Below are 19,700 nucleotides of genomic sequence, written 5' to 3'. Positions count from 1 at the left end.
CACATCAGTTTTCAAAGTTATTGAAAAGAAGCTAGTTCCGGTTTACTCAAAGTTAAAATTGGTATCCAATCAAGTTTCTTCAAACTGATGCGATAAATGAATGGTTTCTATAAACTTTTGAGTGAAATAAGGGAGATAATGTGCTACTTCCGATGAAGTAAACGTCACTTCCGGTCTCATTTGATAGCTTCTTTTACACTGATTCCAAAAATATATAGTTTCTATATACTTTTGCATGTAAAACAGGAGATAATTGGCCACTTCCGGTTTATCAAAAGTCACTTCTGGTCTTAAGTGATAAGTTTATGTATTTATATTACAAAATATATGGATTCTGAGTACTTTTCCATGAAAAAAGTGCAAAAAAGGCTACTTCCGGTTTTCTCAAGGTCACTTCCGGTAGACATTTTTCAAGGTCATATGTCACCCAACCTTTTATTAAAGGTCATATGGTTTTATAGTGAATCAAGTTGATGTAATAATCAATTAACCTTCTAATTAGACATTTCAGGGGCACTAACTCCTATAAGATGCCATCAGATTGTTTCAAACCAAATGTAACATATCTTCATTACAATAAAGCAAACATTTTGCACTTATTCTTTCATATATATCTTTAAAAGTGTTGGAGAAAATGCAAAAACAAGGAAAAGTCAAAATTGAGAACTTGACCTTGACCTTTGACCTTGACTTCATTTTCTAAGTTAGGACCTAGGGGCCTCAAATAAAAAGATTCCAGGGTTATACGGTTAAAGGTTTATGAGTTAAAAAAACATACCGACAAATGTTTTTGGTAAAGGTAGATAACTCCTATAAAATTTCATCGAATCGCTTCGATCTAAATTAGCCAAAAATCCCTGAGGATGTCATGAACAATTTAGAAAAAGAGTTTTGTCGATATCTTTTTTTGTAACGAAGGAGATGCACACACTTGATAAACAGTGAATAGGGAGATAACTCTTACAAAGATAATTGTTCGGCTTAGCAGGGTGTAATTTAAAAGCGCATACACTGTACTATACAATTTAAGAAATATCTAAGCGACATATTGCAAAACAAATATTTATCGCAAGAACAAAATTTGGCGGAAGAAAAAAAAAAAATAATAATCAGAACAAATACAATAGGTCTTTCCACAGAAAAGTGGAAAGACCTTATAATAATCAGAACAAATACAATAGGTCTTCCCACCGAAAAGTGGAAAGACCTAATAATAATAAATATAAATCAATTGTTTTAAAAACAATTGTTAACGGTCTTTCCCCTCCGAAACATGATTGATTGATTGATTAATTGATGGATTGATTGATTGATTGATTGATTGATTTGATTGACTTATTACACACGTGAGATAGGGTCGCTTGAAACAAGCAAACACGAAACAAATGAGATCTTGGACCTGTATTAAACACAAGGGACCACAACAAGCATGTAATGGTTGGTTGGTTGGTTGGTAGGTGGTTTGGTTGGTTGGTTAAACACATGGGGCCGATCCACTAGGATAATGCAAAAAGGGAATTGAGAGTCTAGTGTCCGTGTTTAAACACGGAACACGTAAAAAGGCATTGAGAGCCTAGTGCCCGTGTTTAAACACTCGAGACGTAGCCTCTAGGAACACGTGAAAAAGGCATTTAGAGCCTAGTGCTCGTGTTTAAACACTTGAGACCTAGCCTCTAGGAACACGTGAAAAAGGCATTGAGAGCCTAGTGCCCGTTTTTAAACACTTGAGACCTAGCCTCTAGGAACACGTGAAAAAGGCATTTAGAGCCTAGTGCTCGTGTTTAAACACTTGAGACCTAGCCTCTAGGAACACGTGAAAAAGGCATTGAGAGCCTAGTGCCCGTGTTTAAACACTTGAGACCTAGCCTCTAGGAACACGTGAAAAAGGCATTTAGAGCCTAGTGCTCGTGTTTAAACACTTGAGACCTAGCCTCTAGGAACACGTGAAAAAGGCATTGAGAGCCTAGTGCCCGTATTTAAACACTTGAGACCTAGCCTCTAAGAACACGTGAAAAAGGCATTGAGAGCCAAGTGCCCGTGTTTAAAAACTCGAGACCTAGCCTCTAGGAACACGTGATAAAGGCATTGAGAGTCTAGTGTCCGTGTTTAAAAACTCGAGACCTAGCCTCTAGGAACACGTGAAAAAGGCATTGAGAGCCAAGTGCCCGTGTTTAAACACTTGAGACCTAGCCTCTAGGAACACGTGAAAAAGGCATTGAGAGCCTAGTGCCCGTGTTTAAACACTTGAGACCTAGCCTCTAGGAACACGTGATAAAGGCATTGAGAGCCTAGTGCCCGTGTTTAAACACTTGAGACCTAGCCTCTAGGAACACGTGATAAAGGCATTGAGAGCCTAGTGCCCGTTTTTAAACACTTGAGACCTAGCCTCTAGGAACACGTGAAAAAGGCATTGAGAGCCTAGTGCCCGTGTTCAAACACTTGAGACCTAGGCTCTAGGAGCACACGAAAACGGGTCCGTGCAACATTTTAGTTATATTCAAGTTATGATATTTGTAGGAACATGCAAGGATTTAAACAGACACTCAAAAATATCCTTGCATCTTCCTTTATAAATGTTCTTTTTTTTATAGTGCTTCCCGGAATTTGTGTCTTTTTTTTTACTTATTGATCTTATTGTGTGTGCATTGTATTTAAAATGGCCCGACCTGACCTGCATGGATCTTTTGTATTTAACCTTTGTGATTAATTCTTTTCGAAAAGGGGGGAACCCCTATTTTATTTTAGGTAGCAGGCGTTGCACCGGATGGTTGAAGTGATTGTGACGTCACTAAGCTGATTGATATACACAGAAAGACTATTTTTAAAATTTAGTTGCAGAGAGAGGCGTCGTTCTGACCACACCTATGTATAAAGAATGTGCAAACGGATTTAATTTTCTTTCATTTACAGGTCATTGAAGTCTGATCATGCATGCTTTTTTCGTACACATGTTTACGGGAACACAGATTTCATTTTAATGCATGTTTAGACATTTGATTCTAGGATTTTACTTCTATTTACGAACTTTGGAGGGAATGCTACGTAATTGATTTTAATTTCTCAATCCAGATTGGAACGTTAAGCGGACTGCACGTGATTGATACTGCTAACGGAAAATATATTTTTTCGATTTTTTTTACAGGTAAACTATTGTCCAATCGCTGACCACTGGTCGACTCATTCATTGCATGCACACAAAAATAATACTGGTGTTATAGTACTTTAAAAAACGTTTATCGATTAATTTTCAGAAATACATGTACATGATTTGGAGCAGATATTTTATTTTGCAGGAATAGATTTATATTTCCGAGAGATATTTATTCATAAAAAAAGAAGGATTAGCATTTTTAAGATAAAATAGAAATGGGATTCCTAAAAAAAAAGGGGGGGGGGGGGGTAGATGGGTAGTTGTGGGCATTGGATGATTTACAAAGATGAATTGCATGTACGCATCATGAGAGCTGTAAAGTTTGAAGCTATAATTAGTCAATTTGTTGATTTTTTTTCAATTTTACCCCTGACTTTTTTCTGAGTAAAAGCAGTTTGAAGTGAATGTTAAAATTTAGAACATGACCTTGATCTTTGACCTTGACCTTATTTTCTAAGTTGGGACCCAAGGACCTTCAATAAAGCGACTCAAGGTTTATACGGCTTACGGTTTATGAGTTTATATGCATATGACTTATATCAAATGCATAAGGGGAAATAACTCTCATATGGAGACTCCGGAGAACTTTGGTGCAATCCGACTCATCATCTTGAAGATATAGGAAGCATTTTGGTAAAATAAATTTGTCGTAATCTTTTACGGTTGCAAAGGAGTAGTGGACACAAGAAAAACAGTGTTCGGGGAGATAACTCTTACAACGTAAAGTGTACGGTTTTACAGGGTCAGTTCCAAAAGCGCAATAACTGTTTGATATCATATGCGAAAAATCTAAGCGACATCTTGCAAAACCACAATACTACGCAAGAACAAAATGTGGCGGAAGAAAAAAATAAAATCTCAGAACAAAACCAATAGGTCTTTCCACGGAAAAGTGGAAAGACCTAATAATCAGAACAAATACAATAGGTCTTTCCACAGAAAAGTGGAAAGACCTAATAATAATAATAATCAGAACAAATACAATAGGTCTGTCCACAGAAAAGTGGAAAGACCTAATAATAATAATCAGAACAAATACAATAGGTCTTTCCACCGAAAAGTGGAAAGACCTAATAATCAGAAGAAAACCAATAGGTCTTTCTACAGAAAAGTGAAAGACCTAATAATAATCAGAACAAATACAAAAGGTCTTTCCACAGAAAAGTGGATAGACCTAATAATTGAAAACCAATTGTTCAGAGAATACTTGAAGGTCTTTCCACCCAAAACGATATATTTTGATATGAAAATATTAAAATCCAGTTAAAGATTAGGTTGAGGGAGATATAAGGTACTTCCGGTTTAGTGAAGGTCACTTTCGGTCTGAAATGATAGGTTTATGTATGCATATTTAAAAAAATATATAGTTTCTAGGTACTTTTCCATGAAATAAGTACAAAAAAGGCTACTTCCGGTTTACTCAAGGTTACTTCCGGTAGGTATTTTTCATGGTCATATGTCAACCAACAGTTTGCAAAAGACCCTATGGCTTTATCATGTACCAAGTTGGAGTAATAATCAATTAACCTTAAATTGAATCATTTCGAGGACAATAACTCCTATAAGATGTCATTGGATTGTTTCAGACCAAATGTATCATATCTTAATCACAATAAGCCAAACATTTTGCACTAGTTCTTTTATATATATATCTTTAAAAGTGACAGAGGAGATCATAAAACAAGGAAAAGAAAAAAAATTAGAATATGACCTTGACCTTTGACCTTGGCCTCAATTTCATTTAACTGAACCAAGGACCTCAAAACAATATACCTTAGGTCTCTATCACTTACCATTCATGCTATACATTTGTATATCCCTTATGTCAAATACAGAAAAGGAATTAACTCTCATATGGAGTTTTCGTATAACTTCGGTCAATATTGGACAAAACATCCTGAGGATATAACAAGCAATTTGGTAAAATAAATCTGTCGCTTGCTTTTACAGTTACGGAGGAGATGCACTCACAAGGAAAACAGTGTTCGAGGAGATAACGCCTGCAAAGAAAAGTATTCGGTTAAGCAGGGTCAATTTCAAAGGCGCGCAGAAACTGTTCGATATCGTATACCAAACATCTAAGCGACATCTTGCGAAACAAAATTTATACGCAAGAAATGATGTGGCGGAAGAAGAAGAAAAAAAATCTCGAATTGTTCAGAGAACAATTAAAGGTCTTTCCACCCGATACAATATATTTTGATGTTAAAAATAATAAAATTCGGTTAGAAATGTAATTTTCAGTGCCAAATGATAGCTTATTGTACGTTGAATTTATAGATACATGGTTAAAAAATGTCAAATTCGGTCTCATCTGATAGTTTACTTGACACTGATTCCAAAAATATATGGTTCTATGTACTTTTACATTAAATGAGTACAAGAATGGCTACTTTCGGTTTACAAAAGGTCATATGACTTGCAACTTAATGCACCAACTTTAGTGTTAAAGTAAAGGTTAAAATCTAGAACGTCAAATCAAATTCAAGGTCAGGAAACAAGGGTCTCAAATCAAAAGACTCTTGGCATCTACTATATATTGTTAATGAGTTATATTACCATACTACTAATATTAGATATAAAAGGGGGGTAAACTCCCATTAAATGTCTACGTTCCCTTTCAACTAAAATTATGTGTTACGACATGTCGCAACTAACAATTCTGTAAAAATATTTTGTCGATATCTTACAAGATTTCTGAAAATTAGTGATAAGCCAAAATCAAAATTTTGAACATGACCTTGACCTCATTTTCATTTTTATGGACCAAGGACCTCAAATCAAAAGACCCTCTATCACTTATGGTTTTCCAGTTACATATACATTTTACTTATATCAAATACAAATGGGAAAATAATATCATATGGAATCTCTAAACGGCTTCGGTCAAAATTAAACGAAACATCCTGAGGATATAACGAGCAATTTGGAAAAATAAATTTGTCGGTTTCTTGTACGGTTGCAAAGTTTTAGAAATAACAAGAAAAACAGAGTTCGGGGAGATAACTCGTATATGGAAAAGTATTCGGTTACGCAGTGTCAGTTTCAAAAGCGTAATAACTGTTCGATATCATATTCCAAATATCTAAGCAACATCTTGCGAAACAACAAAACAGCGGAGGAAAAAAATTAGGCGGAAGAAAAAAAATAATAGTCAGAACAAAAGAAATAGGTCTTTCCACGGAAAAGTGGAAAGACCTAATAATCAGAACAAAAGCAATAGGTCTTTCCACGGAAAAGTGGAAAGACCTAATAATAATCAGAAGAAAATCAATAGGTCTTTCCACAGAAAAGTGGAAAGACCTAATAATAATCAGAAGAAAATAAATAGGTCTTTCCATAGAAAAGTGGAAAGACCTAATAATCAGATGAAAATCAATAGGTCTTTCCACAGAAAAGTGGAAAGACCTAATAATTAGAACAAATACAATAGGTCTTTCCACAGAAAAGTGGAAGGACCTCATTTCATGCGACCGAACCGCTTTTCTGGATTTGCCTTTATCAGGAATGCTCAAAGCCGAATATTTGAAAACCGAAAATGTATAAGAACCGTAACAGTTGATGAGTAAGTTAGGGATCTTCCATAATAATAGATAAAAAAGCAAATCACAATAGAAGTGCCTCATATAGTGAGATAAATTATTAAAATTGGACACATTCCAAGTTCTCTACTTTGCGATGTCATATAAGTTATAGCATTGGTGTAATTCGGAGCAAGATGGTCTGTTAAATAAATGTTGTTTTTGTTACATCATTGTCTCAGGTTAGGAAAGCGTTTAATGCCGATGAATTCTGTTTGTGTCTGTCCAGAGCCAGAAGCCTCGAAAACAGTAATTGTTGTTGGTTGCCATCTGCAATAATTCATAATTGTTTTTCGTTGTTGTAGTAGGTGTCAGACCACCAATTACTCCCTCTATTTAGAACGTATGTAAAAGTAGCCCTACTCTGATACAAAATAGTGCTTTTGATGTCCTTGTTTACTTAAACTCACCAACAAATTTGCAGAAATGAAACTTTTGGTGAAAGAGAAATATATTTAGACCAATTTGAGCCAAATATTACTTGTCTATGAGTTTGCATTAAAAATTGACGATTAATGCGCTCTATAGTATACTAATTTAAGATTTCCAGAAAACCAGAGGTTATTTTTGGAGTACCCCTATTCGAAGGTCAGTTTTTTTCTTAGAAGGCTTTAAAGGTATGTTGAAAATTGGCATGTAGAAGCTGATACATGTACAATTAAGGATATACCTGGTTTCTATAAAGTTAAACTTAAGGTAAAATATTTAAATTGTTATACAGTTTTCATTAGGTAATCTTTCATTTTTAATATATATAAAAAGAATACTGCAATATTGGGGTTTTTAATTGTTGAAAAAACAAATAAAAGTTCTTAATGAAATGTAAATTATTAACTGATAGGTATCATAATATTGCTTAGAAATTTAATCAGGTGGTTCACCTTTGTGTTGTTTGTGATAAACCTATAAAAAAAGTATATTTTGAAACATAGAACAAGGCATGTGCTAGTTAAATAGATATAAAATGATGTGGAATGAGTGCCAATGAGACAACTTTCCATCCAAGTCAAAATTTATAAAAGTAAACCATTATAGGTCAAAGTACGGACTTGGCTCACACCGAACAGCAAGCTATAAAGGGCCCAAAAAAATACTAGTGTAAAACCATTCAAACGGGAAAACCAACGGTCTAATCTATATTAAAAACGAGAAACGAGAAACGAGAAACACTTATGAACCACATCAACAAACGACAACTACTGAACATCAGATTCCTTACTTAGGACAGGTGCAAACAAATGCAGCGGGTTTAAACGTTTAATGGTACCAAACCTTCACCCTTTTTCTGAAACAAAAGTGTAACATCACAACATAGAAAGACACACTATAAAATATCAACTGAAATAGCTTAACTCAATCAAAGGACATATTAACACCAGTGAACATACACTGAGCAAATAAATTTGACCTACGATACAATGTAAATACAAAATAAATAAACTAAGGGAAGAATAATAAAAGTAACATGTTATACCGCTATGAAATGTTAAACAATTTAAGAAAAACAATATGCTTGAACAAAAATATCAGCCATTTGCAATTACTTTAATCATAGGTAAATGGAAATAATTTTGTTGTTAGGTATACGTGTACAGTTCAAATAGAGAAAGGAAATATTTTTACAAAATAAATAATTTTGATGTACATAGTACGAAGTGAAAATTTATAGTAATACCAAACACTTATCAAAGCTGGTATATAGACCAGATATAACCCTGAATAACATTAAATAACAAAAAAGCAGTACAATTAGTATCAACACGTCACATAAACAAGAAAGCACGATTTGAGAGTACTCGCAGTTACTGACAGCTAGTTAAGAGCCAAAAACAATTAATAATAAAAATCATGCATCAGAGACTAAAATCAACTAAAACACATACCAGGGATTTAGTATTTTAACGTCATGAACAGTCAAAGAAGACATGACTTGTGCAATGTCAAAAATAAAAATATCGACAGGCAGTAAGATAGTTAGGAGTTAACCTCTTTATAGATCAAAATGAACGTGGGTGTTGGATTGAAGACAATAGTTTTTAGTTTTTATTAGTATGATTGTTTTTTAGTTATGATTTTTAATAGAGTAGAAATCGGTTTTTATTAATTACACTTATATTTTTGTAAGTTTATTTTTATCCTTAATTTTCAATACAATTATGTTGAAATAAAATTACATTTTCGTCTGCTAAGATTAGTTAAAGATAACGATATTTTCCAAAGAATTTATTACAGTGTAGAAAGTTAATTGTTAATCTTAACGGGATTCCTAAATTTTATGACACCTTCAGTAGGTCAGTCTAGTCATTTAGAGTTCAAATAATAGTCGTCTGCAAATGCAGCTGTGGCGATTTAATTGCTTTGTTTTGATAATCTCTGGGAATCAGGTTAAATTAGTGTGAAATTTTATGTCTAATGTTCACACGTAAACAAATCGTCTTTATCATGCGATAAGTTAACATCGAAAACAATGTTGTGAAATTGTAATGCGCAATGATTGTATATATTGTAAATATTGGATTAAAGCGTAGTTATTAGCAAACATTCGAGTTAGTTATATGTTATGGATATAATAATGCTATTGGTATAACATTATCGTCGAACTCCCAAATCCCAAATCGTCGAACTTTATATGAACAATTTATTCCACTGCACAATTCATATAATCTCCGCAACATTATGGTAGCAGAGCGTGGTTCAATGAACTGTAATCGTAATCGTATTGTGAGAAAATGAGTAATTGGGATTTGGAAATAGAAGCAGAGGCAAGCAAGGGAGACAAAATGGACGAAACCGTTATTGCTAAACCGGACGAAAGTTTACAATTAGAAGATCTGAAGAAGGAAAAAGCAAAAGCAAAATCGGCATTCACAAAAACTAGACATTCATTACTACAAATTCTTGAAGAAGATTTTCCGGATCGTGAAGAAATAAAAGTATTTCAAGAGAAACTGATAAATGTAGAAGAAAAAGCGATGGATATTATGGGGAATATTTATGATGAATATAAGTTCAAGAATGATTTTCTAAATGTGTAGAAAACAACAAAAGAGATGGAAAAAATGGAAGAGGAATTTACGGACGTAGAAAATGAGTGTCGTGATTATTTGATCGAGAGTATGGTTGAGTCAAGCGATGGTTCTAGTGTATCGAGAATATCGAAACGAGCTAATGTGAATTCCGGAAATAAAGTGGAAAGTAAACCTATAAATAAAGAAAAGGAAGTTAAACCAGAATTTGAACAAACTACGATAGAAGAAAATAACGACAAGCAATTAAATGAAACGAAATTTAGTTCAGAATTAGGACAGGATATGCGGAAACAGTTGAAAAGATTTTCAATACCGGTTTTCACAGGAAATAAAAGGAATTATCAGAGCTGGAAAGCTGCATTCTTAGCATGTATTGACCAAGCACCGACAACAAAGGAATATAAATTATTACAACTGAGAAAATATGTAGAAGGTGAAGCTTTGCAAGTTATAGAAAATTTAGGACATTCAACAGTTGCTTACGATGCTGCAAAGGAGCGTTTAGAAAGAAAGTATGAAGGACAAAGAAGACAAATAACATTGTATATCGAAGAACTTGAAAATTTTAAACCTATAAGAGAAGGATTCGCTAAAGACATAGAAAATTTTGTAGATTTACTGGATATAGCAGTTGTGAACTTGAAAGAAGCAGGTCGTTTTGAGGAGTTAAAGAATGGTTCTTTGTACAACAAATTTCAGCGAAAGATGACAGAATCTATGTTGTCGAGGCATCATCGTTCGAAATTTGAAAGCGGAAAAATAGAGTCAGTTGAATGTCTACGTGAGCGGATTTTACAGAAAGCAGAGTTTTCAAACTATAGCATCAGAAACAATACATGGATTAAGTGCAAACACTAGTAGCAATTCACAGCGAAATTATAAGGGAAATCGTAGGGATGGATTTAGAACATTTTTTGGAAAATCGCTAAATGAGGACCACATCGGAAAAAGGGAATCAATAAAACATTTGTGCAAATGTTGTAACGGTCATCATGGAGTCTGGAGGTGCGATGAATTTCGGAAATTAACCGTTCACAAGAGATGGGATCCCGCAAAACGACTTCAGTTGTGTTATCGTTGTTTAGGACTTGATCACGTCGGAAGACAGTGTCCGAGAAGTAGAGCGTGTTACTTGGGTGGATGCAAAGAAGTGCACAACAGACTTTTACATAGGGACAAACAATCGTTCAGTGAGCCGAAGGTTCCAGTGAGAACCGAATCGAAAACAAAACAGAACTTTGCTACTGAAAAGAAGGAAGATACAGCCGCCGCCACTGAGGGGGAGAGTCAGGATCGCACAATGATCGGCCGTGAGAGAACAGTGCCCGTTATATTGAAAAATGGAAACCGAACCGTAAACGTTAATGCATTACTGGATGACGCAAGTACGAAAACGTATATCAACGCTGATGTTGCCGCTGAATTGGGACTGCAGGGACAAGTTCAGAAAGTGACAGTTAATGTGTTAAATTACAATGTCGAAACATTTAAAACTATGCCAGTCGAGGTTAGACTTCAAAGTCATAATAGTCAGACAGACGCCCATATAGTAGCATTCACTACTAACCGTGTAACCGGAAGTTTGCAACCAGTTGAATGGAAACAACACGCTCGGAAATGGGAGCATCTTGCAGGGATTTAATTTCCGAATCTAGGACAAAGACCTACCGTTGATATGTTGATCGGGCTGGACTATCCGGATCTACATTATTCTTATAGAGATATACGTGGTAAACCTGGAGAACCAATTGCTAGACTAACACCGTTGGGTTGGACGTTCATCTGCGATCCGAATAGCGGACAGGAGCAGACACTATTTAACCGAACGTATTTTGCTCGTGGACATGAGAATCGAAATGATTTAGATAACATTGTAAGGAAGTTTTGGGAAATCGAAAATGTCAAAACACCAAGCGGAAACGTATTTCTAAGCAGTGATGAGCAAAAGGCGTTGTCTAAGGTAGAGCAATCTTTGGAATTAAAGGATGGACACTACGAAGTTAAAGTACCGTGGAAAGACGACACACCATTGTTACCGAACAATTACAACATGGCTTTGCATAGATTAGAAAACACAGAAAAAAGATTAAAGAAAGACCCGAGTGTTGCAAAAGATTACACACAAACCATAGAGAAATACATTGAAAAAGGATATGTTCGAAAAGTGTCGACAAAGGAGGAGACCGTAGCAGGAAAATGGTATTTGCCGCATTTCCCGGTGATAAGACCGGACAAGGAAACTACTAAAACGAGGATTGTATTTGAAGCGTCTGCAAAGTTTAAGGGGATTTCGCTAAATGACACTATTCATCAAGGACCAAAGTTACAACAGGATTTATTTGATGTACTGTTACGCTTCAGAAAGTATACAGTTGCACTTGTTTGTGACATAGCCGAAATGTATTTGAGAATTAAAATTGCACCAGACGACAGACCGTTTCACAGATTTTTATGGCGCGCAATGAAAACTGAATATGTACCAGAGGAATATGAATTCAATAGTGTTGTTTTTGGAGTAAATTCGTCTCCATTTCAAGCTCAGTTTGTTTCTAGAAAACATGCCGGAATGACGAAAGATTCATATCCGCGAGCCGCCAAAACAGTTCTCAAATCTACATACATGGACGACAGCATGGACTCTGTAATCAACGATGAACAAGGCATCGAACTTTATAATCAGCTACCACAGTTATGGGAAAAAGCAGGAATGTATGCACGAAAATGGCTTTCGAATTCAAAGGTAGTTCTGCAATGTATCCCAGAAGAAGATCGTGCGTCACAAGTCGATCTCGATGAGGGATATTTACCGTCCGTAAAAAATCTAGGAGTTATATGGCAGGCAGACAATGACATATTCACGTTTAAAGCTAACCCACCGGCAGATGATTTCAAATTTACTAAACGAAACATTCTAAGCAAAGTTGCTACGTTATTCAACCCATTGGGATTTATTGCGCCGTACACAATAAGAGGAAAACTACTACTACAAGAGATGTGGACAGCAGGACTAGACTAGGACGACCAGTTAGACGAAATACTAGTTGACAAATCAAGAGAGTGGTTCCGTGAACTTGATGAACTATGTTGTATTAAAATACCGAGATGTTTGCAGTTAGACGATGACATTGTTTCAACGAGTCTTCATAAATTCAGCGACGCTTCTCAGGAGGCTTATGGTTCAGTTATATATGCTAGACACGAGTATAAGAGTGGAACGATATCTTCGAGATTGATAGCAGCGAAATCGAGAGTTTCTCCGTTAACTTCAGTCAGCATTCCACGACTTGAGTTGATGGCCGCAGTTTTGGGATTAAGATTAGCACTTTCAGTTAAACCCGCATTAGAAGTACCTGAGGATAACATGACATTCTGGTCAGACAGTATGAACGTTTTGTATTGGATAAGCGGTAGGAGCAGAGAGTACAAGCCGTTTGTAGCGAATTGGAGAAACTTCATTGCATCCTAAACAATGGCGACATGTGCCAACAAAAGTTAACCCAGCAGATTTAGTATCTAGAGGTAGGGAAATTATACAATTACAGTCGGACGTAATTTGGTGGAATGGACCGGAATTTCTACAAGAAGAAGAACCGCAATGGCCGGAAACTAATATTCAGATAGAAAACTTACGTGATACCGAACTTAAGTGTCAAAAGAAAACAAGCGATAAATTAACTAACTGTACTACACTGAAAAGTATTCACACTAGTGATTCAGATTGGCGTTTAGATCCCGTACGTTATTCAAGTTTTGTAAGACTAGTTCGTGTACATGCGTATGTGTACAGATTTATTGACAATTGCAGACTAAAGCAAGAACTGAAAGAACTAGTTGCGCTTTTAGACAATGATAAAATACAGAATTCAATAAGTAACCAAGGGAATAAGTGGCATTGTATTCCACCGCTAGCACCGCATTTAGGTGGTATTCACGAAACTATGATAAAATCCGCAAAAAAGGCTATTTATGCAATATTAAGAAATGCAGACATTAATGATGAAGAACTTTTAACAGCATTTACCGGAGCTGAAGCGCTGATCAATTCGAGACCGCTTACGTACCAGTCAGCCGATCCGAAAGATGATACACCTTTAACACCGAATCACTTCTTACACGGACAATTAGGTGGTCATTTCGCTCCAGAAACCGTTGATAATACTGATCTTAACCCGAGAAAACGCTAAAGAAGAATACAGGAATTAATTAGACATTTCTGGAAATGTTGGATTAGAGAATGGTTACCGGGACTAAACAAACGTGACAAGTGGACTAAAACGAAAAGGGACATGAAAACCGATGATATTGTGCTTGTCATGAATCTGAACGTTCCGAGAGGACATTGGCCGCTTGGTAGAATAATCGAAGTTTTCCCCGGAAAAGATGGACATGTTCGAGTTGCAAAAGTTTCACTTGGACAAACTGTATTAATAAGACCGATAACAAAACTGTGTCCGTTAGACATCGAAACCTCCGAAAATGACAGTGATAAATAATTGAAGTGTGGACATATAGTTTCATTTTAATCTAGACAGTTAAATATTTTGAAATAGTTTTAGATTTGATAATTTGAACTTAATTCAGAGACAGTTTTATATCGGTTAATTATTGTTTTGTTTGATTGGCTTAGACCAATCAAGAGGGGGAAAATGGATGGAAGACAATAGTTTTTAGTTTTTATTAGTATGATTGTTTTTTAGTTATGATTTTTAATAGAGTAGAAATCGGTTTTTATTAATTGCACTTATATTTTTGAAAGTTTATTTTTATGTTAATTTTCAATACAATTATGTTGGTATAAAGTTACATTTTCGTCTGCTAAGATAAGTTAAAGATAACGATATTTTCCAAAGAATTTATTACAGTGTAGAAAGTTAATTGTTAATCTTAACGGGATACCTAAATTTTATGACACCTTCAGTAGGTCAGTCTAGTCATTTAGAGTTCAAATAATAGTCGTCTGCAAATGCAGCTGTGGCGATTTAATTACTTTGTTTTGATCATCTCTGGAAATCAGGTTAAATTAGTGTGAAATTTTATGTCTAATGTTCAGACGTAAACAGTTCGTCTTTATCATGCGATAAGTTAACATCGAAAACAATGTTGTGAAATTGTTATACGCAATGATTGTAAATATTGTAAATATTGGATTAAAACGTAGTTATTAGCAAACATTCGAGTTAGTTATATGTTATGGATATAATAATGCTATTGGTATAACATTATCGTCGAACTTTATATGAACAATTTATTCCACTGCACAATTCAAATCGTCTCCGCAACAGGTGTGTCTTTATACATCCCGTTTGAAAAGAATACAAATTTAGTTGTTTTAATTTGCTGATGACAAATGCCATTGTAAACTATATTCAAAGATCTAATTCATATTGGTAAGATAACCTTTACTTATAAGTTTGTTTAAAGGTTCGATGAGTTTACACGGATCACATAGTGATTTCCGCGCTTTAAGTACAATATTACCGTAAAATTTAGGCTGTGAAATACCGTTTTTAATCAGTTTTCTACAGGTACAGCCAAATTCACTAATCAAATCTTTGTATCTATGAAAGAATTTAGTAAAAGTTTTACGTAATTTATGGTAACGAAATCCCTGACTTAATAATTTACCAGTGATGCATTGATTACGTTCGTTAAAATATATGACATCACTACACACACGGGCATAACGAACGAGTTGGGATATATAAACACCGTATGATGGAGTCAAAGGAACATCGCCGTCTAAAAAAAGGAAAATTAACAATAGGGAATGAAAAGTCGTCTCAATTGTCGTAAATTTTCGTATGGAGTTTTCCTTCAAAGATTAAAATGTCCAAATCTAGAAAAGGACAACTACTGCTGTTTATGTTAGATTTAATTAAAGTAAGTTCTATTGGGTAAATTTCGGTAGTATATTAAGAGAAGAGATAGTCTTCTCCAATGATTGATGTAGCAGATAAAGAATCCTTTAGTAAGGAATGGGATTTTGTAGCCGTTCCTTTTCCATAACGGTCGCGTATATTGTTCCGAATAACATTCCAAAGACATGCTGGTGTTTAGTGATTCCTTCGTCCCTGACGAGGAAAACAAATCATTTCTGTCGTTGAAAGAGACATCATCCCTACCTACACATGTAGTCGCCTATTTAGATATATATATCCATTTAATATATGAGCTCCGTCGGATAGAAATCGACCTTATGCAAGTGCACGTATACATGCTAATATATAAGATTTTTATTGCTTTGGGAACATTCAAATACAAAATAAAAGATGAATCTATGTCTGTTTTGTAATGTTCTTATATCAATTAAATTTTGAAACAGTTACAGACTTTGCATAGATATTTTTTTCAACCCGAAACAGTTTAACAGGTGAAGTGATATTCATTAGCATAAGGTCGATTTCTATCCGACGCAGCTCATATATAAGATACAAATTTTAGTGACACCGTCATAGAAAAGGATTTAGCACAAGTTTCTATTCTGAATTATTTGAGTGTATTGTGTTTGTTTGTTTTTTCTTATTTTTTCTAATAATATGACTGTAATTATCAGTTTGTGAAAATCTGAAAGTGATATTGTATTTTCTTTTGTTATTACTTTTTCTGTTTTTTTTTAGCATATACTGTTAAATTATAAAGAAACGTTTTTAGATTCATCATGTTCACAGGCTACAAATACACATTTATCTTATCTAAAGGATGTATATACAAATGAATATATTGATGATACTTATTTGAGAGTCTTTCTTATTTTCTTATAAGTGTATTAGTTTCCCGTAAATAGGAATGCACTGGACCAAAAGTATGTGTGTATCCAGATAGAAGTTGTTTCGATGAGAGATCTATGACTCCTTGAATTTACTAAGCAACACGAACCCCAGTTTTTGATGGGGTTCGTGTTGCTTAGTCTTTAGTTTTCTATGTTGTGTCATCTGTACTATTATTTGTCTGTTTGTCTTTTTATTTTTGGCCATGGCGTTGTCAGTTTGTTTTCGATCTATGAGTTTGACTATCCCTCTGGTATCTTTTGTCACTCTTTTAAGCGTTTCAGCCATCTGTTTTCTTTGCGGATCCTATTTTGAGCAGACTAATAGAAAGTTTACAACATCGTCTGTGACTTTACAGAGTTCACAAAGTTCACTAGGACTTTTACCTATTTTGTAAAGATATTTATTCACATTATTAGAGCCAGATCTTAATCTGAATATAAATAGTTCATTTTCTCTATTCAGTTGTGGATTAGTAATATAAAACGATACATTATTTAGTGTAGCAAATGTTCTCTTTGGGTTGTCCGATCACTGTATTTGCAATATTGTTTTAAGACGTTTTTTTTTAAACATTTGATGTCTTCCTTATATTGGGGAATACGACAATCTATTGTACATTTATTAAGAACCTGTTCGGTTGTCTGGTCTGCAATTTAATTTCCTAAAATTCTGACGTGGCTTGGGTGCACTCAAATATTATGTTACTACCTAGTTTGACTATCTGGTTGTATAAAAAATAATATCGTTCAATACATATTTTTTTCACACTCTGCAAAACAGTCATATTCAGGATTAGGTCACGTTCGGTACTTAGCAGACAGACGACATTGATGTTAAACCACAATCTAAGACGTGGTAAAAATGTCGTTAGTTAGTTTAGACACAGACACATCGAATAGATCAACCAATTCATGATGGTGTCCATAAAATTTATGAAGATACTTTCACTTTGAAATAAGTGTGGATGGTCCTTCGTCGAGATGAGCATTGAGAAGTTGTGAACATACACGGGGTTTAAACAAATGCCAAGGGGGGTGGGGGTGGGTGTTTGTATCTATATATTTGGTTAATGTCTACATCATTCTGAGTAATCATATCTTTTGAAACAAAAAAATACGGTTTTCAAGTCTGTTTAAAATTTCCCTGGGGTATCAAAGAATGGTTGTTTTTTGCTAGACTTCCATTAGTTGGATGATAATCATCATGATATATTCAAGAAAAAAATTATAATTAGACACTTCCTACATTCTTCGTAGGATGGGTCACCCATTTCTACTTCCACTAGTGGCTACATTTTTATATGCACCTGTACAAATTCGAGGTGCTTAACTTCGCACCCGGTCTAGAATCTTTGTTTACAGAATGTGAGGCGGAGTTGTATACTTCACATTCGTAGTATATTTTGATCTTATTAGTGCAATATATATGTTGCTAAGAGAATGACTATTTGCTCCCCACTTCGTACCAGTTAGAAGTTTTATACAATCTAAGACGCGAAAGTGCCCAGACTAATTGATTTTATCAAAGAAATAGACCTAAGCTACATATGGTGTGAATGGACATAATTACCTAATAAATTATAAAATGGTTTTAATAACCAAATCGTCAATATCGACAATAAAAGACAAAAACATAAATACTGACTTACCAGGTGATAACGTGGTATTTTTGGGACACTGTTTAATGTAACATGAGCAGTCTTCCACGGACGGCATACAGAAACATGGATTTCGTGGTGGTGATACAAATGCATAATGTCTTGTGTAATCACATCGACAAGTAGAATCGCCGATAGTTGACGTATTGTCGAACACTAGTTGTCCAGTTTCAGTACACGGTGACTTTAAATATAAGCAATTAGTGCTTCGGTTTGTCCAAAATGTGATTGGTTGATATCTCTCTTCAGAACACCTTACATTTCTAAACGTCCCAGAGATAACATATTTCAAGCCTACAAAAAATAAAAAACAAAACATACATTGTCAGTGAATTAAAAGAAGACAAGTATTGGTTAGCAAGACTAAATTCGTACAAATCGCTCAAGTTTGTTTACCCATAGCTCTTGTTATCTTGCTCAATTTGTTTTATTTTCATTCTTTTGTTAATCGATATGTTTTGAACAAATATGGTATGTGTGCATATACGATATAATGCTCGTTAATTCATGTTCGGAAGGGGTAACACAATAGGCTTTTGAGATAATAAACATCATGAGCCAGTTGGAAAACCATAATCTACAAAATGACTGGGCAATGAAGAAAGTAATTACCGAAGATGAATTAGTTATTATTGCATTATTCGTTGTAAATGTCATACGAACAAAATGTTGTTTTAATAGAAACTTCAGTAAGAGAGAGGGGTACACGTTGCAGCCAACAAAAAGTGTGGTCCTACCTATTAATACTTCAACTAAATCTATTGAAATTGAAGAACTTCTGGAACATCAATAATAATCCGATGTCAGTTGTAGAACATTCCACACACATTGGAATACAAAAATGGCTGAACAACTCAACAAAACTCACTGCTGAAGAGAACATGAAAAAAGCCAGAATATCACTTTATAGTCTTATGGGAACAGGCCTACATGGAAAGAATGGTTTGGATCCGTAAACTACTATTACAATTCTAAATACTTATGTCATGCCTATTGTAATCTATGGCCGTGGAATTTTACTTCCAACTGGCCATATTTTGTATTCTATACATCAATTCCTTAAGAAAACGATAAAGCAAATATTATCATTATCCAGGAATACAGCTGATCCTGCGATGTATATACTAAGTTGATCCCTACCTATAGAGGCTGAATTACATCTAAAAACTTTATTTTTATTTGGGAATATTTAATGAGCAGATAAATCTACAATTGAATGGAGACTGGCAGAAATACAACTACAATTAAAAACACATCAAAGTAATAGCTGGTTTATTGAAATCAAGAAAATATGTCTGAAATATGATATATGCATGCCAGGATTTTTTTAAACAATCCTTTAGGAAAATTGCAATGGAAAAACCTAATTACAAGAAAATTACATACATACTAGACTGACAAAACAAATAAATACTCTGGGAGATACTTCAGTCTAAAATACATATCCGGAGAATAAAAGATAAGGAGAATACACCCAATCCTATCAACAAATACCTCAAACTGTAGAGACAT

The 19,700-nt window shown here is 34.6% G+C and overlaps 1 protein-coding gene and 1 long non-coding RNA gene across 2 annotated transcripts in view; one reads left to right on the top strand and one right to left on the bottom strand.

The window, feature by feature from the left end:
• Nucleotides 1-19,700, bottom strand: part of LOC127732793 (putative ankyrin repeat protein RF_0381) — a 101,378-nt gene that overhangs the window by 72,758 nt on the left and 8,920 nt on the right. The window contains exon 4 of the mRNA XM_052241970.1: nt 18,180-18,482. Coding sequence (XP_052097930.1) covers nt 18,180-18,482 — 303 coding nt within the window. The remainder of the gene's footprint in view (nt 1-18,179; nt 18,483-19,700) is intronic.
• On the top strand, nt 8,739-14,930 carry LOC127732813 (uncharacterized). Its single transcript, XR_007996442.1, has 2 exons — nt 8,739-9,023; nt 14,683-14,930. It is a non-coding gene; the product is annotated as an uncharacterized LOC127732813 (long non-coding RNA).

Source organism: Mytilus californianus, unplaced genomic scaffold (genome assembly GCF_021869535.1).
Source record: "Mytilus californianus isolate M0D057914Y unplaced genomic scaffold, xbMytCali1.0.p SCAF_28, whole genome shotgun sequence".
Taxonomy (NCBI): domain Eukaryota; kingdom Metazoa; phylum Mollusca; class Bivalvia; order Mytilida; family Mytilidae; genus Mytilus; species Mytilus californianus.
This window is presented reverse-complemented; position numbering and strand designations above follow the sequence as displayed.